At 37.7% G+C, this 14,705-nt stretch overlaps 1 protein-coding gene across 1 annotated transcript in view; it reads left to right on the top strand.

Annotated features, from left to right (window-relative positions):
• Positions 1 to 11,113, top strand: part of LOC133532863 (nitrilase and fragile histidine triad fusion protein NitFhit) — a 28,718-nt gene extending 17,605 nt beyond the window's left edge. The window contains exons 7-11 of the mRNA XM_061871719.1: positions 2,431 to 2,646; positions 5,008 to 5,122; positions 6,259 to 6,336; positions 6,879 to 6,964; positions 8,550 to 11,113. Of these exons, the coding sequence (XP_061727703.1) occupies positions 2,431 to 2,646; positions 5,008 to 5,122; positions 6,259 to 6,336; positions 6,879 to 6,964; positions 8,550 to 8,652 (598 nt within the window). The 3' untranslated portion in view covers positions 8,653 to 11,113. The remainder of the gene's footprint in view (positions 1 to 2,430; positions 2,647 to 5,007; positions 5,123 to 6,258; positions 6,337 to 6,878; positions 6,965 to 8,549) is intronic.
• Positions 11,114 to 14,705: the final 3,592 nt, after the last annotated feature.

Here is a 14,705-nt window from a genome sequence, read left to right as displayed (position 1 = left end):
AATTGGGATTCTTTTTTTTTAAATATTACGTTCATCATTAAGTTACTTGTTCAGCTTCAGTCGTTGTAGGTAATACACCCGTAAATACTATTAACTATTTATGAAATAGTTATTACTAACTAAGATGATTGAAAATATGTTTTTAACCATAATTCTGTAATTATCAGAAGTGTCGCAACCACCATTGTTGACCCTACTCATAGTGTTGTGTTCCTGTCGGTGAGTAAGGTTGCCAGAGCTCAACGAGGGGGGTGGCGGGTTTAGGGTCGGCAACGCGCATGTAACTCCTCTGGAGTTGCAGGCGTACATAAGCTACGGAGACTGCTTACCATCAGGCGGGCCGTATGCTTGTTTGCCAGCGACGTAGTATAAAAAAAAAGTGTCTTACTCGTAATCTTAATCTCTTAGGAAGCTTCATTGGAAAAGTGGATTTTACAAATTTGGGTTAAATCTTGCAAGCTAAACTGGACCCAGTTCCCATTAATCGATTTAGCTGAAATTTAACATACATATGTAAGTTAGGTGACAATGCAATCCACCATCATCCATCATGACCATCGAGCTGATCTGATGATGGACACAGGAGGTGGCCGTAGGAACTGTGATAATTGTGTTTAGGTTTTTTTGATTTGTCTCAATGAATCTTAGTTACCTGTTGAAAAATACATTTTGACATTTAATATGTAGATTATCAATTCGTTTTTTAGGGTTCCGTAGCCAAATGGCAAAAAACGGAACCCTTATAGATTCGTCATGTCCGTCTGTCTGTCCGATTCTGTCACAGGCACTTTTTTCCGAAACTATAAAAGCTATACTGTTCAAACTTGGTAAGTAGATGTATCCTATGAACCGCATTATGATGTTTACACAAACTTAGAAAAAAAACAACAAATTTTGGGGGTTCCCCATACTTAGAACTGAAACTCAAAAAATCTTTTTTCATCAAACCCATACGTGTGGGGTATCTATGGATAGGTCTTTAGAAATGATATTGAGGTTTGTAATATCATTTTTTTCTAAACTGAATAGTTTGCGCGAGAGACACTTCCAAAGTGGTAAAAAGTGTGTCCCCCCCCCCCCCCCCCGTAACTTCTAAAATAACAGAATGAAAAATCTAAAAAAAATATATGATATACATTGCCATACAAACTTCCACCGAAAATTGGTTCGAACGAGATCTAGTAAGTAGTTTTTTTAATAAGTCATAAAATAAAAAATATTTTTTTTTTCATCAAACCCATACGTGTGGGGTATCTACGGATAGGTCTTCAAAAATGATATTGAGGTTTCTAATATCATTTTTTTCTAAACTGAATAGTTTGCGCGAGAGACACTTCCAAAGTGGTAAAATGTGTGTCCTAAGTGGTAATATGTTGAACGAGATCTAGTAAGTAGATTTTTTTTAATACGTCATAAATGGTACGGAACCCTTCATGCGCGAGTCCGACTCGCACTTGGCCGCTTTTTTTTATGCTAATAAATGTTTAATAATTGAATTCTTGTTGTATAAATTGCATGATGTAAATTTTAAATTATTGTGTATTGTAGGGGTAAGAGAGATGTGAAATTTAAAATTAAAACAATTCAAATATTCTTTTCAATTTAAATTTCAAATGGCATGTAAGGGCAAAGTCGATTATTAGATCGAATCATAGTAGTCTCATTCGATATTTAATAACACCATTAGAGTAACAAGAATAGACATATGTATAGACAATAAGGTAAGAGTGAGACAGCGCTTTACAAATAAAAGACACTTCCAATAAGTATGTCGTTGTTTCAATAATCAAGTCCTTACAGTATGATTATTGCTTGCGTGCCAGTATTGTTGGCGAGATATGTGACAGTCCAAATAAAAAGGGACCTTATGGCGTTCGTCGTTTACACCATTATTAGCGGCGCGCCAATACTAACGCGGTACTACGCGACGTAAGCGCCAACGCCTACCATCATAAGGTCCCTTTTGATTTGGACTGTTGCATATTTCCGATAATGTTAATCCTGCAGTCCTGGCAGAGGTGCGTTTAAACGTACCGGATAGGTATGTGTGGCGGCGGCGGCGGCCGAGCCTGCTGGCCGAGCCGCGCGCTCGAACGCAACTCCTTCGCCAGGCCCCCTTTACGCGCGCAATTCGGACACTTAATCGAGTAGCGATCGAGTTAGATTTGTTTCTTTGTTCTTTGAGCGAATTCACAAGGGCCACGCTGTATGTATTGTGTTACTGTAGTTTGTAATAATCTATTTACTATATACCTATGTAATTCTTTTCTTTTGTGTGTCAAATTCCAACCTGTCGAATTAGGATAGCCTGTAACGATGGTTGTACGTATGTAATATAAAAAAATAGAGAGGAAAATGACTACGTCTGTATGAAAAAAATATTTCGTGCGGGCTCTCCACTTTCGTTTTAACCATAATTGTTAATTTCAGAAAAGACGTATACTCCCTGTACGCCCTGAGCCTCCGGGCCGGGGGCGCGGAGCCGGCGGCCGCGGGCGCCCCGGCGGCGCCCCCGCGCGCCCCGGCCGCGCCCCCGCGCGCCCCGGCGGCGCCCGCGGGGCCCTCGCGGCAGTTCGGCCACGTGCTGATACCGGAGACCTGCGTGTTCTACTCTAGCCAGCTGAGTTACGCCTTCGTCAACCTACGGTTAGTCAAATACGTTAATCAATTGACATTACATATTGTTTTTTTTTTTAGCAAGAAAGAAAGAAATGACATTTATTCCATAAAGCACACATACACAGGACAAGAAGATGAAAGAAATAAGATAGAAAGATAATGATAAAAACATCGAAACAAAAACAAAAAAAAACAACATAGAATTATGTACACATTAAAATCCGAAAATTACACACTTGGGTCCAGCAATGTGTGCAGTAGGGAAAAGACCCTGTCTCAGCATATTGCGTTTTTACATTATGACTTTTTCGGTTCCCGTGAGCACTGCGAGAAATTTTAACAGTATATTCCTAATCATATTTAAATACTAAAATGTCCTATAAACATTTTTGGAATTCGCCTAATTTCAGAATTAAAGCCACTTACAAAAAAATCATCTTTTTATCGTTACTTAGTGCAAAACGCCTTTTTGATGGTGATGTTGCCACTATGGGACCGAGTCCACATATGTATACTTATTGATAGATGTCAAAAAGTGACAAGTGATTGAAGTATGGAAGGTGGAGATAAGGAATGGAATCTCCATGTACCAAAAAGTGTCATCAAAAAACCTTAAATAGGTGGCGCTACAATACCTAGAATACTTGCAAAAATAAATCAAATCATAGACAGCGCACTTCACGCCGTCAATAACGCCTAGGTTATTAGCTACTCTAGCGCTACTCTGGAGAGATTTGGAACTATTATTTACTGGACACTTTTGCAAAATTCAATAATTCAAAATTCAATTTTTTTTTCTGCAAGTAGGCCTCAAGGGCTCTTTTACAAGTCAATACAACATTTATAGTAACATCATATAGTGACAAGCAAAATACATAACAACATTTATAATACAACAGCCAATACCTGGGTAAACATTACATTATAATAACCTTAAAATAAATAATTACTACAATACAATAGAGATGTATAGTCTCTATGGTTAAAAACACATTAAATCTGGAGATGTAAAAGGGCAACTTTTGGAACTATTATTTACTGGACATTTGCTGGACACTTTTGCAACAGTTCTACCATAAGAGATTTCACTCCTTTTAACAAATTATTTTGAGTTATTATAGTTTTACAAATAGCATTTACATTTTATGTACAAATAAATACATACAAAAAAACGAAAAACATTTTTTTTTGTAAAATTGACCTTAACTCATGTAGCATTTTTTCCTTCTATTGGCTCAGAAAGGCGTGGTTAAAATCTCTCGGGTTCCTCGTGGGCACCTTGTATATTCGTGCGCCCTCGAATATTACAGTTCTTTTTCCACGCCCAGTTCTATGTTTCCTTTTGGTTAATATATTAGTTGCGAGTTAATATTCCGCATTAGTAATCTGTTGGTAAGATGATAAGCATGCAGGTACAGTATGTATAGTTGTTTTAAATTGAACAGTTTTGTTTTTGTGTACAGTAATGTCGTTCTTGTACGAATACATTTTTCGCCACACCAACTGGTAAAGGCTCCCTTGATTGTTCAAAAAATAATGAAAAATTGCATTTTATCCACATGTGGGGCAAAGTAATCTGATGCAAATTTTGAGTTGTTTCCTTATGTTAGCTGGTAGAATTGACTTTTAAATGGTAATTTTTTTATTACGTTCATTTGGATTTGAGTTAGTATTTTCCTCGCGTTAGTGTGCTGAAATTTTTTGTGTCACTCGGAGGCAAAAAGTTTGTTTAACCCTCGTGCCTTGGAACCCTCGCAACGCTCAAGATTCCACTTTTCGAACCACTCTCTACGGCCTACGCTCGTGGTTCAATTTCAGAATCTTTCGCTTTCTCGGGTATCAATATTAGAACGAGCCGTAAAACAACAACATTGCCCCCTTGTAGGACAAATAACTATTATCTATTTATTTTGCGATGATGATCGTAGATTTAAGATTTGTTTTAGCTGCGCAGCCTCATACATAGAGTATGTTGAATAGTAGGGTATGGCCCATCTTTAGCTGGATTCTATCACTGGACTGGATTAAAGTAAAGTAAAAAAAAATAAAAAAGACATTTATTCAAGTAGGATTTTACAATCTCTTTTGAATCGTCAAAAGCACATCATAAATAAATTAATTTAATATAAATAACGGATTACAAAATAGAAAATTCAACAATTATAATTTACTACCAATATACATTTCATAATTCATTCATTTATTTATAGGAGGCCATGCATTTTTGTCATTAATATACTCTCCGACTGTGTAGTATGCCTTATGCTGCCTTATGATTGGTACTGGAATAAATGTGAACGGGGTATTAATTCATAAAAATATGTATGGGATGTATGGTTAAACTTATTTCTTAGATCTCGTATCACATGTGTGTTCTGTTCGTCACAGATGCGTAACGCCGGGGCATGTACTGGTAGCCCCGAAACGTTGTGCTGAGCGGAACGGAGACCTCACGGAGGAAGAGGCTCAAGATTTCTACGCCACCATCCGGCTCGTGCAAAAGGTAAATCTATATTTAAAAAAAGTAAATATAAAATGGGGGTAAAGGAAAATCTTATTTATAATCGAAATTAAACTGTCGTGAGACATAGTAACATTAAACTAATTTTACGGCTTAAACTTACGTGTTTTTAGTCACTCGCGCGACATGTTTCGGAGGTCCACTAACAGTGCAAGCAGCGTTCACGACGGCTGTGCTTCGCGTACTGCTGCGCACAGAGAGCTACGCGGCGCTGTGAGAACCGGCTGGGTCTTGCGCTGTTGTTCTAGGCGGGCATAGTGGCGTGTTTGCAAGGGCGTCACCAGCTGAGATGCTGAGGGGGGGAAGGTTCATATGGCCCATGGCCAAGGGGAGGGGTAGGGGCTATATGTATAGCTAGAATTTTTTTTTTCTTTAGGGGGTATGTGTGTTTGGGTTTGGGTCACCTAACACTTATAGTGAAAACTGCTCGCACTGTTAGTGCTTAAGAAAGGAGACCCAGGCTCTCCGATACATGTCGCGCGAGTGTAAACCGTAAAATTAGTTTAATCTTATTTATATTTAATAAACTGTAATGTGTGTGTTAGTTGTCAAGCGGACCCCAGGCTCCCATGAGCCGTGGAAAAATGCCGGGACAACGCGAGGAAGAAGAAGGAGGAGATTTAATAAACTGTAATATAGGGAGCAGGTCGTATTAGCATATAGTAAATTCGCCATTATTACCCATATGCGGGAATGTTACTGGGAATATTGCCAAACGGGAAATTCCCTGTTATGGGAATATTCCCACCGCCCATCCCTAGGACCTAATTTTTCTTAAACTTTACACGTCTTCTAATAACTCTTTGGGAAAAACTTACAACAGTTTTGTTTTTTAAGAATTATTTATTTAAAAACATCTATACCAGGGATCGGAAACCGGTATTTTTTGTATGGGAACGAAAACGGTATTTTTTCGTTCTTTGTTAATTACTTCATTTCTAATTAGGCAATCTAATAATACGAAGTCGTTATCTGAAAACACAACTGAGTCCTACATTTAGAGTATAAAATAAACCGAAATATATGGTTATTTCGATGTTTTTGCAAAAAACCGGTTCCGATCCCTGGTCTATACAATATGCTTTGTGCATTAAACTACAGAACACCTTATTTTTCAGTTGATGGAGAAAGTCCACAACACAGAATCGTGTACGGTGACCATACAAGACGGGCCCGACGCAGGACAAACTGTCAAGGTATTTCATTGTTTCGCAGGGGTATGGTTTTTTTTATCTTTGGTTTATAATATAAAATAAATAAAGTTTTATTTCAGGCAACACGTACAGTCGTACACCCATATCAAAATACAATTGTAACAAAGTGTAATTATCAAAAGAAAATGCAAAAAAAGGAATACTGACTTAATAGTACTTACGATACAAGTGCGAAAAATAGGAAATTCGAAACGAGTGGCGATAAATTAAAACACGACCGAAGGGAGTGTTTTAAATCGATACGAGTTGCGAAATACCTATAGGTAATTCGCAACTCGTATCGATTTAAAATACTTCCTTTGGTCGTGTTTTGATTTATCACCAATTATTGCGAATTTCCTATTTTCTGCACTTGTATCGTAATAGTAAATTATTGTACATGTATCGTACAACATTTTACAGTACATATGACCCTTTAAATGTCCGACAGAGTAACGTAATGTGCTAATTTTCGCACTAGTGCGGCAAAGTAGCATCATATGTACTGTAAATAACTATTAAACAACACTTACAATTTTTTTCAGCACCTCCACTGTCATATAATGCCACGGAAAAAGGGAGATTTCATACAGAACGATCTCATATACCTGGAGCTCGCCAAACACGACCAGTAAGTACTAGCAAGTAGTTCGATCATCATCACAGTCGCCACTGCTGAGCATAGCCACAAAGTAAATAGCGGCGGCGCGCGCCGGAGCAGAGTCCGCTCAGTACAAAGTGCCATTTTCGCCGCACGCACACAGAGGTGACATTTACAGGCGTTCTCGGGCAGAGCTTAGTCGGGCTGTGCGCGCGTTGCTCACTTGACGTCCCCCCAGCTACATAGGTACCTGCTGTCATGTACGACAAAATGCAGTCTCTAAGGAATGTAAACATGATAAGATGTATGTATAAACGAATCGATGTATGTATGTCTGTAAACTTATATTACCTACTCCTTTTTAAAATTCGAAATTAATACAGAAGCAACCCTAGTGAGTCGGGCAAGTTTAGGTATGTATTTTCAAGAACGGCGGGAACGGACCTTCTGTTTATTTTTTATTTTGTGGCATAGACCTGTCTTCGTGTACGCCACTTATCCCGGTCCTGGGCTAGTCGCATCCAGAAGTGTTCCGCGATTTTTCGAATATCATCCACCCAACGAGCCAACGGACGCCAGCCGCTTCTTTCATCCGAAAGCGGCCACCAATCCGTTAACATTTTGGTCCACCTGCCATCACTCTGCCTGGCAACATGTCCCGCCCAATTCCTTTTTAGCTTGGTTATGACCTCACCCTTGGTTATGAACAGTGTGATAAGGGAAAAGTGTGGACTGAACGAAGATGTAGTGACAAAAATTGAGAAAGGTATGTTGAGATGGTTTGGACACGTGGAAAGAATGAGTGAAAGAAGGTTAACAAAGAGAGTGTATAAGGGAGAAGTAGAAGAGGGAGCTGGAAGGGGTAGACCTCGGCGGACTTTCTCTGATCAAATCGGGGAAATCCTGAAGAAAGGCCAGGTCAAGAGCACCCTAAACCGACGAGCGTGTATGAGGAATGTCATGAAAGTGAAGGAAGCGAAAGAGGTATGTCAGGATCGTAGCAAGTGGAAATCCGTGGTCTCTGCCTACCCCTTCGGGAAATAGGCGTGATTATATGTATGTATGTATGTATGTATGTATGTATGACCTCACCCACTCTCAAGTAGTTTGATTAGTACCTGTTCCAAGCTTTCATTTAACTTGCAATGTATGTTTGTACGAGTCAAATCTTGCAAGTTTTTGACCCACTTCCCAGTTTCCTCAGACAAAAGCTTGTATCAAAAATGACATTATTGATAAATAAACTTATTTATACCGTTTTAACAGGTTTATCTTAATTGGCCGATTTTTATTTTGTTGTTTTATTTATTTTTGGTCAGAATTTTATAAAATTTGGTGGATAAGTATCCCTATTGTATACAGTGGGGAAAGATAAGTCGGGCCCTGAAGGGAAACTAGCTTAAATCCTTATGCTGGCTCATTTTACTCAAAGGAGACATTCCTTTATTTTTAAAAAGAAACAAAACTGCATTCAAAGATTTTCTATAACTCGCTTGCCTCGCCCGGGACTCGAACCAACTAAAATTTAAAAAAATTTTTTTTTGTGGACTTTTCCATGTCGATTCCCATACAAATTATTGAATCACCATGTATTTTTTACTAATTTTCTTCATAGGTTCTCGTCGAGCCATCCGGCCAAGCCTCCGCGGAGTTTGCAAGAAATGGAGGCAGAAGCCGCCTCGCTGAGAGAATCACTACTCACTTTGGACACTAATTGATAATTTTACAATTTTAACTTGTTTATAACAGAATCCGATTAACCCCAACCACAGATAATGTCAAAATATCCCGTATCAGTCTAACAATCCGAGGAAATGCTGCCAGCGTCTTTGGTACTACGCAGGGGCCATTTTTAGGGTTCCGTAGTCAACTAACCCTTATAGTTTCGCCATGTCCGTCTGTCTGTCTGTCTGTCCGAGGCATTGCTCAGTGGTCGTTAGTGCTAGAAAGCTGAAATTTGCTGATTATATGAAAACTATAGCGGACATGATCTGTTTACCTGTTTTTGAGTTATTACAAAAAGTTTACCCTTCATAGTAAAAAGACGTACATCCACAGTTCATCCATTGGTTAACAATCTACTATACTTTTACGCATTCACTGCCACCGACGCATATATGCGTTCACCGTCATACAAGTTTGTTCCTAGGCCACGTCCCCTGGCAGTGAATGCGTTAAGCTCCATTTTAGCTTATTGTGACGGAAAAGTAACTACGGAACCCTACTCTGAGCATGGCCCGACATGCTCTTGGCCGGTTTTTTTAGATTTAATTTAGTCATATTTTAGTTTAAGGCCCTGTTTTACAATGTCCAAGTAAAGTATTGGATAGCTAATTGACAAATAAAATATTGAATAAATAAACTGCCAGATAAAACTTCCTGCAAAACCTAGCACTTTATCTACCAATTAAGCTTATTTGAAGATTGTGAAACGCCAACGATTACTTTATTCGTCATATAAGTGGCAAGTAGCTTATTCAGGACTTTACTTGGACAATGTAAAACAGGCCCTTAGTCAAAGATACATTGATTAAGTAAGATGCGTAAAATCTAAGACAATTTCGTGCTTCGACTTTTGACAGGTAAACAAGATGGCGCTGTACAGCTCCATACATTTTGCGGTAACTGTGATTGTCAAAAGTTGACGTTTGATATTTCAGTGACCACAAAAAACAAGGATGTTTTTGTTTTGTATATTAATTAAAAATACAACATTTGTGAATATATATATAATTGTTTTTACATATGGTGCTACTTTCCCGCACGCGTGTGGGAATGAGCACTTTCCGTGCATATGTCGAAACTTTAAAGAGCCATATGTACCTACTTTAAAACGTTGTACGATACATGTGCGAATTCGCAACTCCACAGTACAGCGCCATTTGTTTTGGATGTCAAACTAAGGGGCACTTTTTTTTCTTAAACTTTACCTCACTATTACAATCGATTCTCTTTGCCTTAGTTTACTTATCGTTTTTATTATTATTTTGAATCATAATGTTATATCAAGTATATATTTTTGTTAAAATTAGAAATTGACCGAATATTCGGTAACCATTCGGTATTCGAAAAGTTTCGCAATGTTCGTATTCGGCCGAATCATTCGGTTAAGGGCCTCCGCTAACTGGTGCGGGTGCACGGAGCGGACGAGCGGGTTAACGAAAAATAGTATGAGCGACGCTAACTGAAGCGGACGCGTGCGCCGGATTTCACCTACAAATAGCACCCGCGTGCGTGCGCACGCGGCGGGCGTCCGCGTCAGCTAGCGTAGGCCCTAAAGTGCCGACATTCGCCAAATATGTTTTATTTTGTCTTATTGCAACACTGTAAAATGTAAGCTCCTGCAAAACTTTTCAAGTACCTACTGTCTTTCATCGGGTTACGTTTTCCCCGTTGTCATTAAGGGACTGGTGGCAATGACCTTCGATCTGAACCCCTTATTAGTTTTCTAATGTGTTTTGTAGCTTATCATATTAACAGCAACGGCTTTAAGCAATATAGTATCCTATATTTACTTCACTCCATATAAAAATGAGCTGACATACAGACCGTCATTCGATGCGTGAGGTATAGTAAGATTGCAAGATTGGGCAAAAGGCAGATACTCGATATCACCTACGGAAAGAGAATTTGTAATAGAGGTGTATTATCAAAGAGAACTTTGTAGGCACGTATTTACTGCTATCTTTCGACAAATGATTAAAACTTTTAGAACGCCATTTGACTTTGACCCTTATTCTTTTACTGATGCGTGTTAAATGTCAAAAAGTGGCGCCAACTAACCGGACACAAACTAAAGGTTATGGCTCCATTGCTCGAAACGATTTCATCATAACTTTGGCCTTTGATCTATTAGGTGGCGCCACTTTTTTTATATTTAACAAATTTGAAAGAAGTAAAAAAAGAAGTAAAGTAGTAGTTTGAAGTAGTTTTTTAAAGAATAAGGATCAAAGTCAAATGGCGTTCTAAAAGTTTTAATCATGTGTCGATTCGCTGCAATCATTGTCGACGGCAGTCAATTTGCTGTGGCTACAAAGTTTTCTTTGACAATCCACCTCTATTTAAAATTCTCTTTGCCTACGGTAATCGTTAATTTATAATAGTGTGTAAGTGTAAATAATGTATTGATGCATTTGTATTCATCTTGTTTTATTTTAATTAAATATGTTACAAAAGTGACTTGTATCTTGGATTTGTTTCTATCTTCTTCTTCCTCGCGATGTCCCGGCATTTTGCCACGGCTCATGGGAGCCTGGGGTCCGCTTGACAACTAATCCCAAGATTTGGCGTAGGCACTAGTTTTTTTTTTACGAAAGCGACTGCCGTCTGACCTTCCAACCCAGCCGGTAAACTAGGCCTTTTTGGAATTAGTCCGGTTTCCTCATGATTTCCTTCGCCGAAAAGCGACTGATAAATATCAAATGATATTTTGTACATAAGTTCCGAAAAACTCATTGGTACGAGCCGGGGTTTGAACCCGCGACCTCCGGATAAGTCGCACGCTCATACCGCTAGGCCACCAGCGCTTCAATGGTGATTGCTGATAAATATGTGTTTTATTTTTTATTACCTACTTAGGTAAAAAAGCGGTGGTGGCCGAGTGGATATGACGTCCGACTTTCAATCCGGAGGTCGCGGGTTCAAATCCTGGCTCGTACCAATGAGTTTTTCGGAACTTATGTACGAAATATCATATGATATTTACCACTAGCTTTTCGGTGAAGGAAAACATCGTGAGGAAACCTGCATACATCTGCGAAGAAATTCAAAGGTGCATGTGAAGTCCCCAGTCCGCATTGGGCTAGCGTGGGGATTATAGCCCGAGCCCTCTCGCGCATGTGCCCAGCAGTGGGACGTATATAGGCTGAATTATTATATATATTATTATATTATATTTTTTATTACCTACTTAGGTATTCTTTCTCAGTCGACCCCTCAATTAAGACGAAAGTGAACGACGGTCACGACGGCGCGAGAACGCCTTTACATACAAACGTAGTCCCCATTTTCCTCTCTGGATATATTAATATTTTTGAAATTACACAATTTGATGTACCGTGGATTGGGGTTACTTTGATTCCTGGGTTTACTTTCATAAAAACTTTACCTCAGGTTAAAACTAGAATATTATGTTTTCTGAACGCATCCTTAGGATTTTTTTACGGTTGTCAAGATTGAATGTCACTACCAATTTGAATGAATGTATGTATGTAAAAACTTTATTGTACATAGAAATAAAAACACGAAAAACACAGTTGCAGATTAAATTAAATACAAGAACTCATCCCTGTATGGGATCTCTTCCAGTTGACCTTTGAGGAAATTAGTAAAACAGAAGTAACGGCGAATGAATGACAAACACAACAAAAGTGTACTCGTGATTTACTTAATCACTAATCAATGACACCCCGCGATTTTTTTTTTTTAATTTGGATGGATAATTAATGGTTTCTTAACTGATTTTTGTTTAATTGTTTTAGAATAATGCCTCGATCATAATAAAAAACGATTAGGTTCCCGAGCACGGAACTACTCTGATTTTTTTTTAAACGTCTATGGCAGATGTGGGCGAAATACGACCAATACCAAGCATCCGAACATTATGGTATTGTTGATGTGATGACATATTGTTGGTAAAGTTTGATAGCTTTTTCTTGTTCAATTATGCCTCTAAACATAAATAACGAAATTATGAGACTGTTTTGAAATAAAGTTGATTTTTCTTAAACTATCCTTATTTTACTTTGTCAAAGTAACCCCAAATGCATAAAAGACCTTATAAATCCTAAACCTGCGAACGGATTTTTTTTAATGTTTTTAAAATGTTACTCTCTATAGAGGTTACTATCAAATTCCATCGAAATAAGGAGGGTATCAAAGTAACTCTATTTTATTTTAAAGGATACATAAAAAAAACCGATATTGTAATTTTTATGTTTTTTTTTTTAATTTCCATTATTCGGGGAGATAAACACATATTAATTTTGAAATTGATCAAAGTAACCCCAATCCACGGTATATAAATTATGCCTCTTCGTCTGCAATATACATCAAATTGTTCAAAACCATTTTCCATCATGTCAATATCCAGACAGGCAAATGGGGACTACATTTGTATGGAGAACCGGTCGTCTCCTTTCCTCATAATGTACAAGCACATAAACAGACAAATAAATAAATATTATAGGACATTATTACACAAATTGACTAAGTCCCACAGTAAGCTCAATAAGGCTTGTGTTGAGGGTACTTAGACAATGATGTATGTAACATACAAATATTTATAAATAGGTACATAGAAATTAGCCATGACTCAGGAACATTGCGTGATTTCTGTATAATAAAAAGTTTATCTATCAATTTAGCGCAAACTACCTAATATTTGTAAGTAGAACGTTCACAGTCCAGTGCCCCATATACATGGGTCACGCTAAACTACCTCCACACGGCCGTGTCCCTCATATGGGTCACGAATGTCTATGATAAAGAAACACATGCTTAAAATGCGAAAATTATGCATATTTATATAAAGATGAAGTGTGCTGTATAATTAATTCTACACGCCTAGACTCCTTAACTCAAAAAATCTTTTTAATTTAAGATTAGTAGTTAAGTTAGAAAAATGCATGTTTTTTTTGGTATGAAATACACAGATTAAATTTTTAATTTTTTTTTAACATACGACCAGGTACGCACTGAGGTTAGTATAACTTCATACTGCATGATAATATACCTAGTGATAATTTTATTATAATAACATTTTGGCTAGACAACAAAATACAGAAAGTTATTGTTCTAATTCGAGTTCATGCTTCTTTTTTTCTTAGTGACCCGTATGTGGAGCATGGACGTGTGATTGAAATAATTTGTTTCGACGTACGAAGAAATGCATACATATAGTATGAAGACTGTTAACGTTTTAAACTGTAAGCCGTGCGCGCCTGTGGAAGTCTTGGGCAGTGAAAGGGTTATGGGATATATTCGCTCCTCAGGCTTGAACAGAAATAAAACAAATAAAATACATTTAATATTATAAGTATCGTTTTATTGCACAATCCATGTTAATTACGTTATTTTTTTTTTTATTTTTTTTTTATTTATTTATTTGGAGATCCAACAGCTGTGACATTAACATAGGAATATAATAGTTATATAAATATAGGAAGAACAGCACAACACATTTACCTAAATAATACATGCGTAACTACAGTAAATCTAATCTATTAATTGTATAAGGAAAAAGACAAATTCTTGCCTCGAACATCACAGCTAATATACTAGAGACAGCGTCTTACGACGCCATCTTTAGCTGTCCAAGTTAATATTCTGGCTTCACTGTAGTACACTATATAGTTCGTGTCATCCACGATGACGCGCAAATTTGTCAAATCTAACCTTTAATAATATGACAATACGACTCAAGCCACGCGTCTTCGTGAATGACACGATATATACCTTAAAACTATAATACCAGGGGCAAGTCAATATACAGTCTCGTCTAAAAATATGGATACGGACAAAGTGGCAAAAATATGTATACACTACCATCACTCGTTTATGGCCCCGGCGGAAGACCAGCGTTGACCCATCCAGGCTAACACCATGCTGAGTTGGAACCATTTCGTGCCTAATATGTGTCATGTAATGTAATGTTATACATTGTAATGTTATGTTATGTTAGTTTCTTTTTGTTCCTCTTTCTATCTGTATATTTTTGCCATGAATAAACTATGTATATTCTATTATATTTCTATAATATATGGGCAATAAG

This window comes from Cydia pomonella, chromosome 28, assembly GCF_033807575.1.
Source record: "Cydia pomonella isolate Wapato2018A chromosome 28, ilCydPomo1, whole genome shotgun sequence".
Lineage (NCBI taxonomy): Eukaryota > Metazoa > Arthropoda > Insecta > Lepidoptera > Tortricidae > Cydia > Cydia pomonella.
The sequence above is the reverse complement of the archived record's forward strand: the minus strand, read 5'-3'. Positions and strand labels throughout refer to the sequence as shown.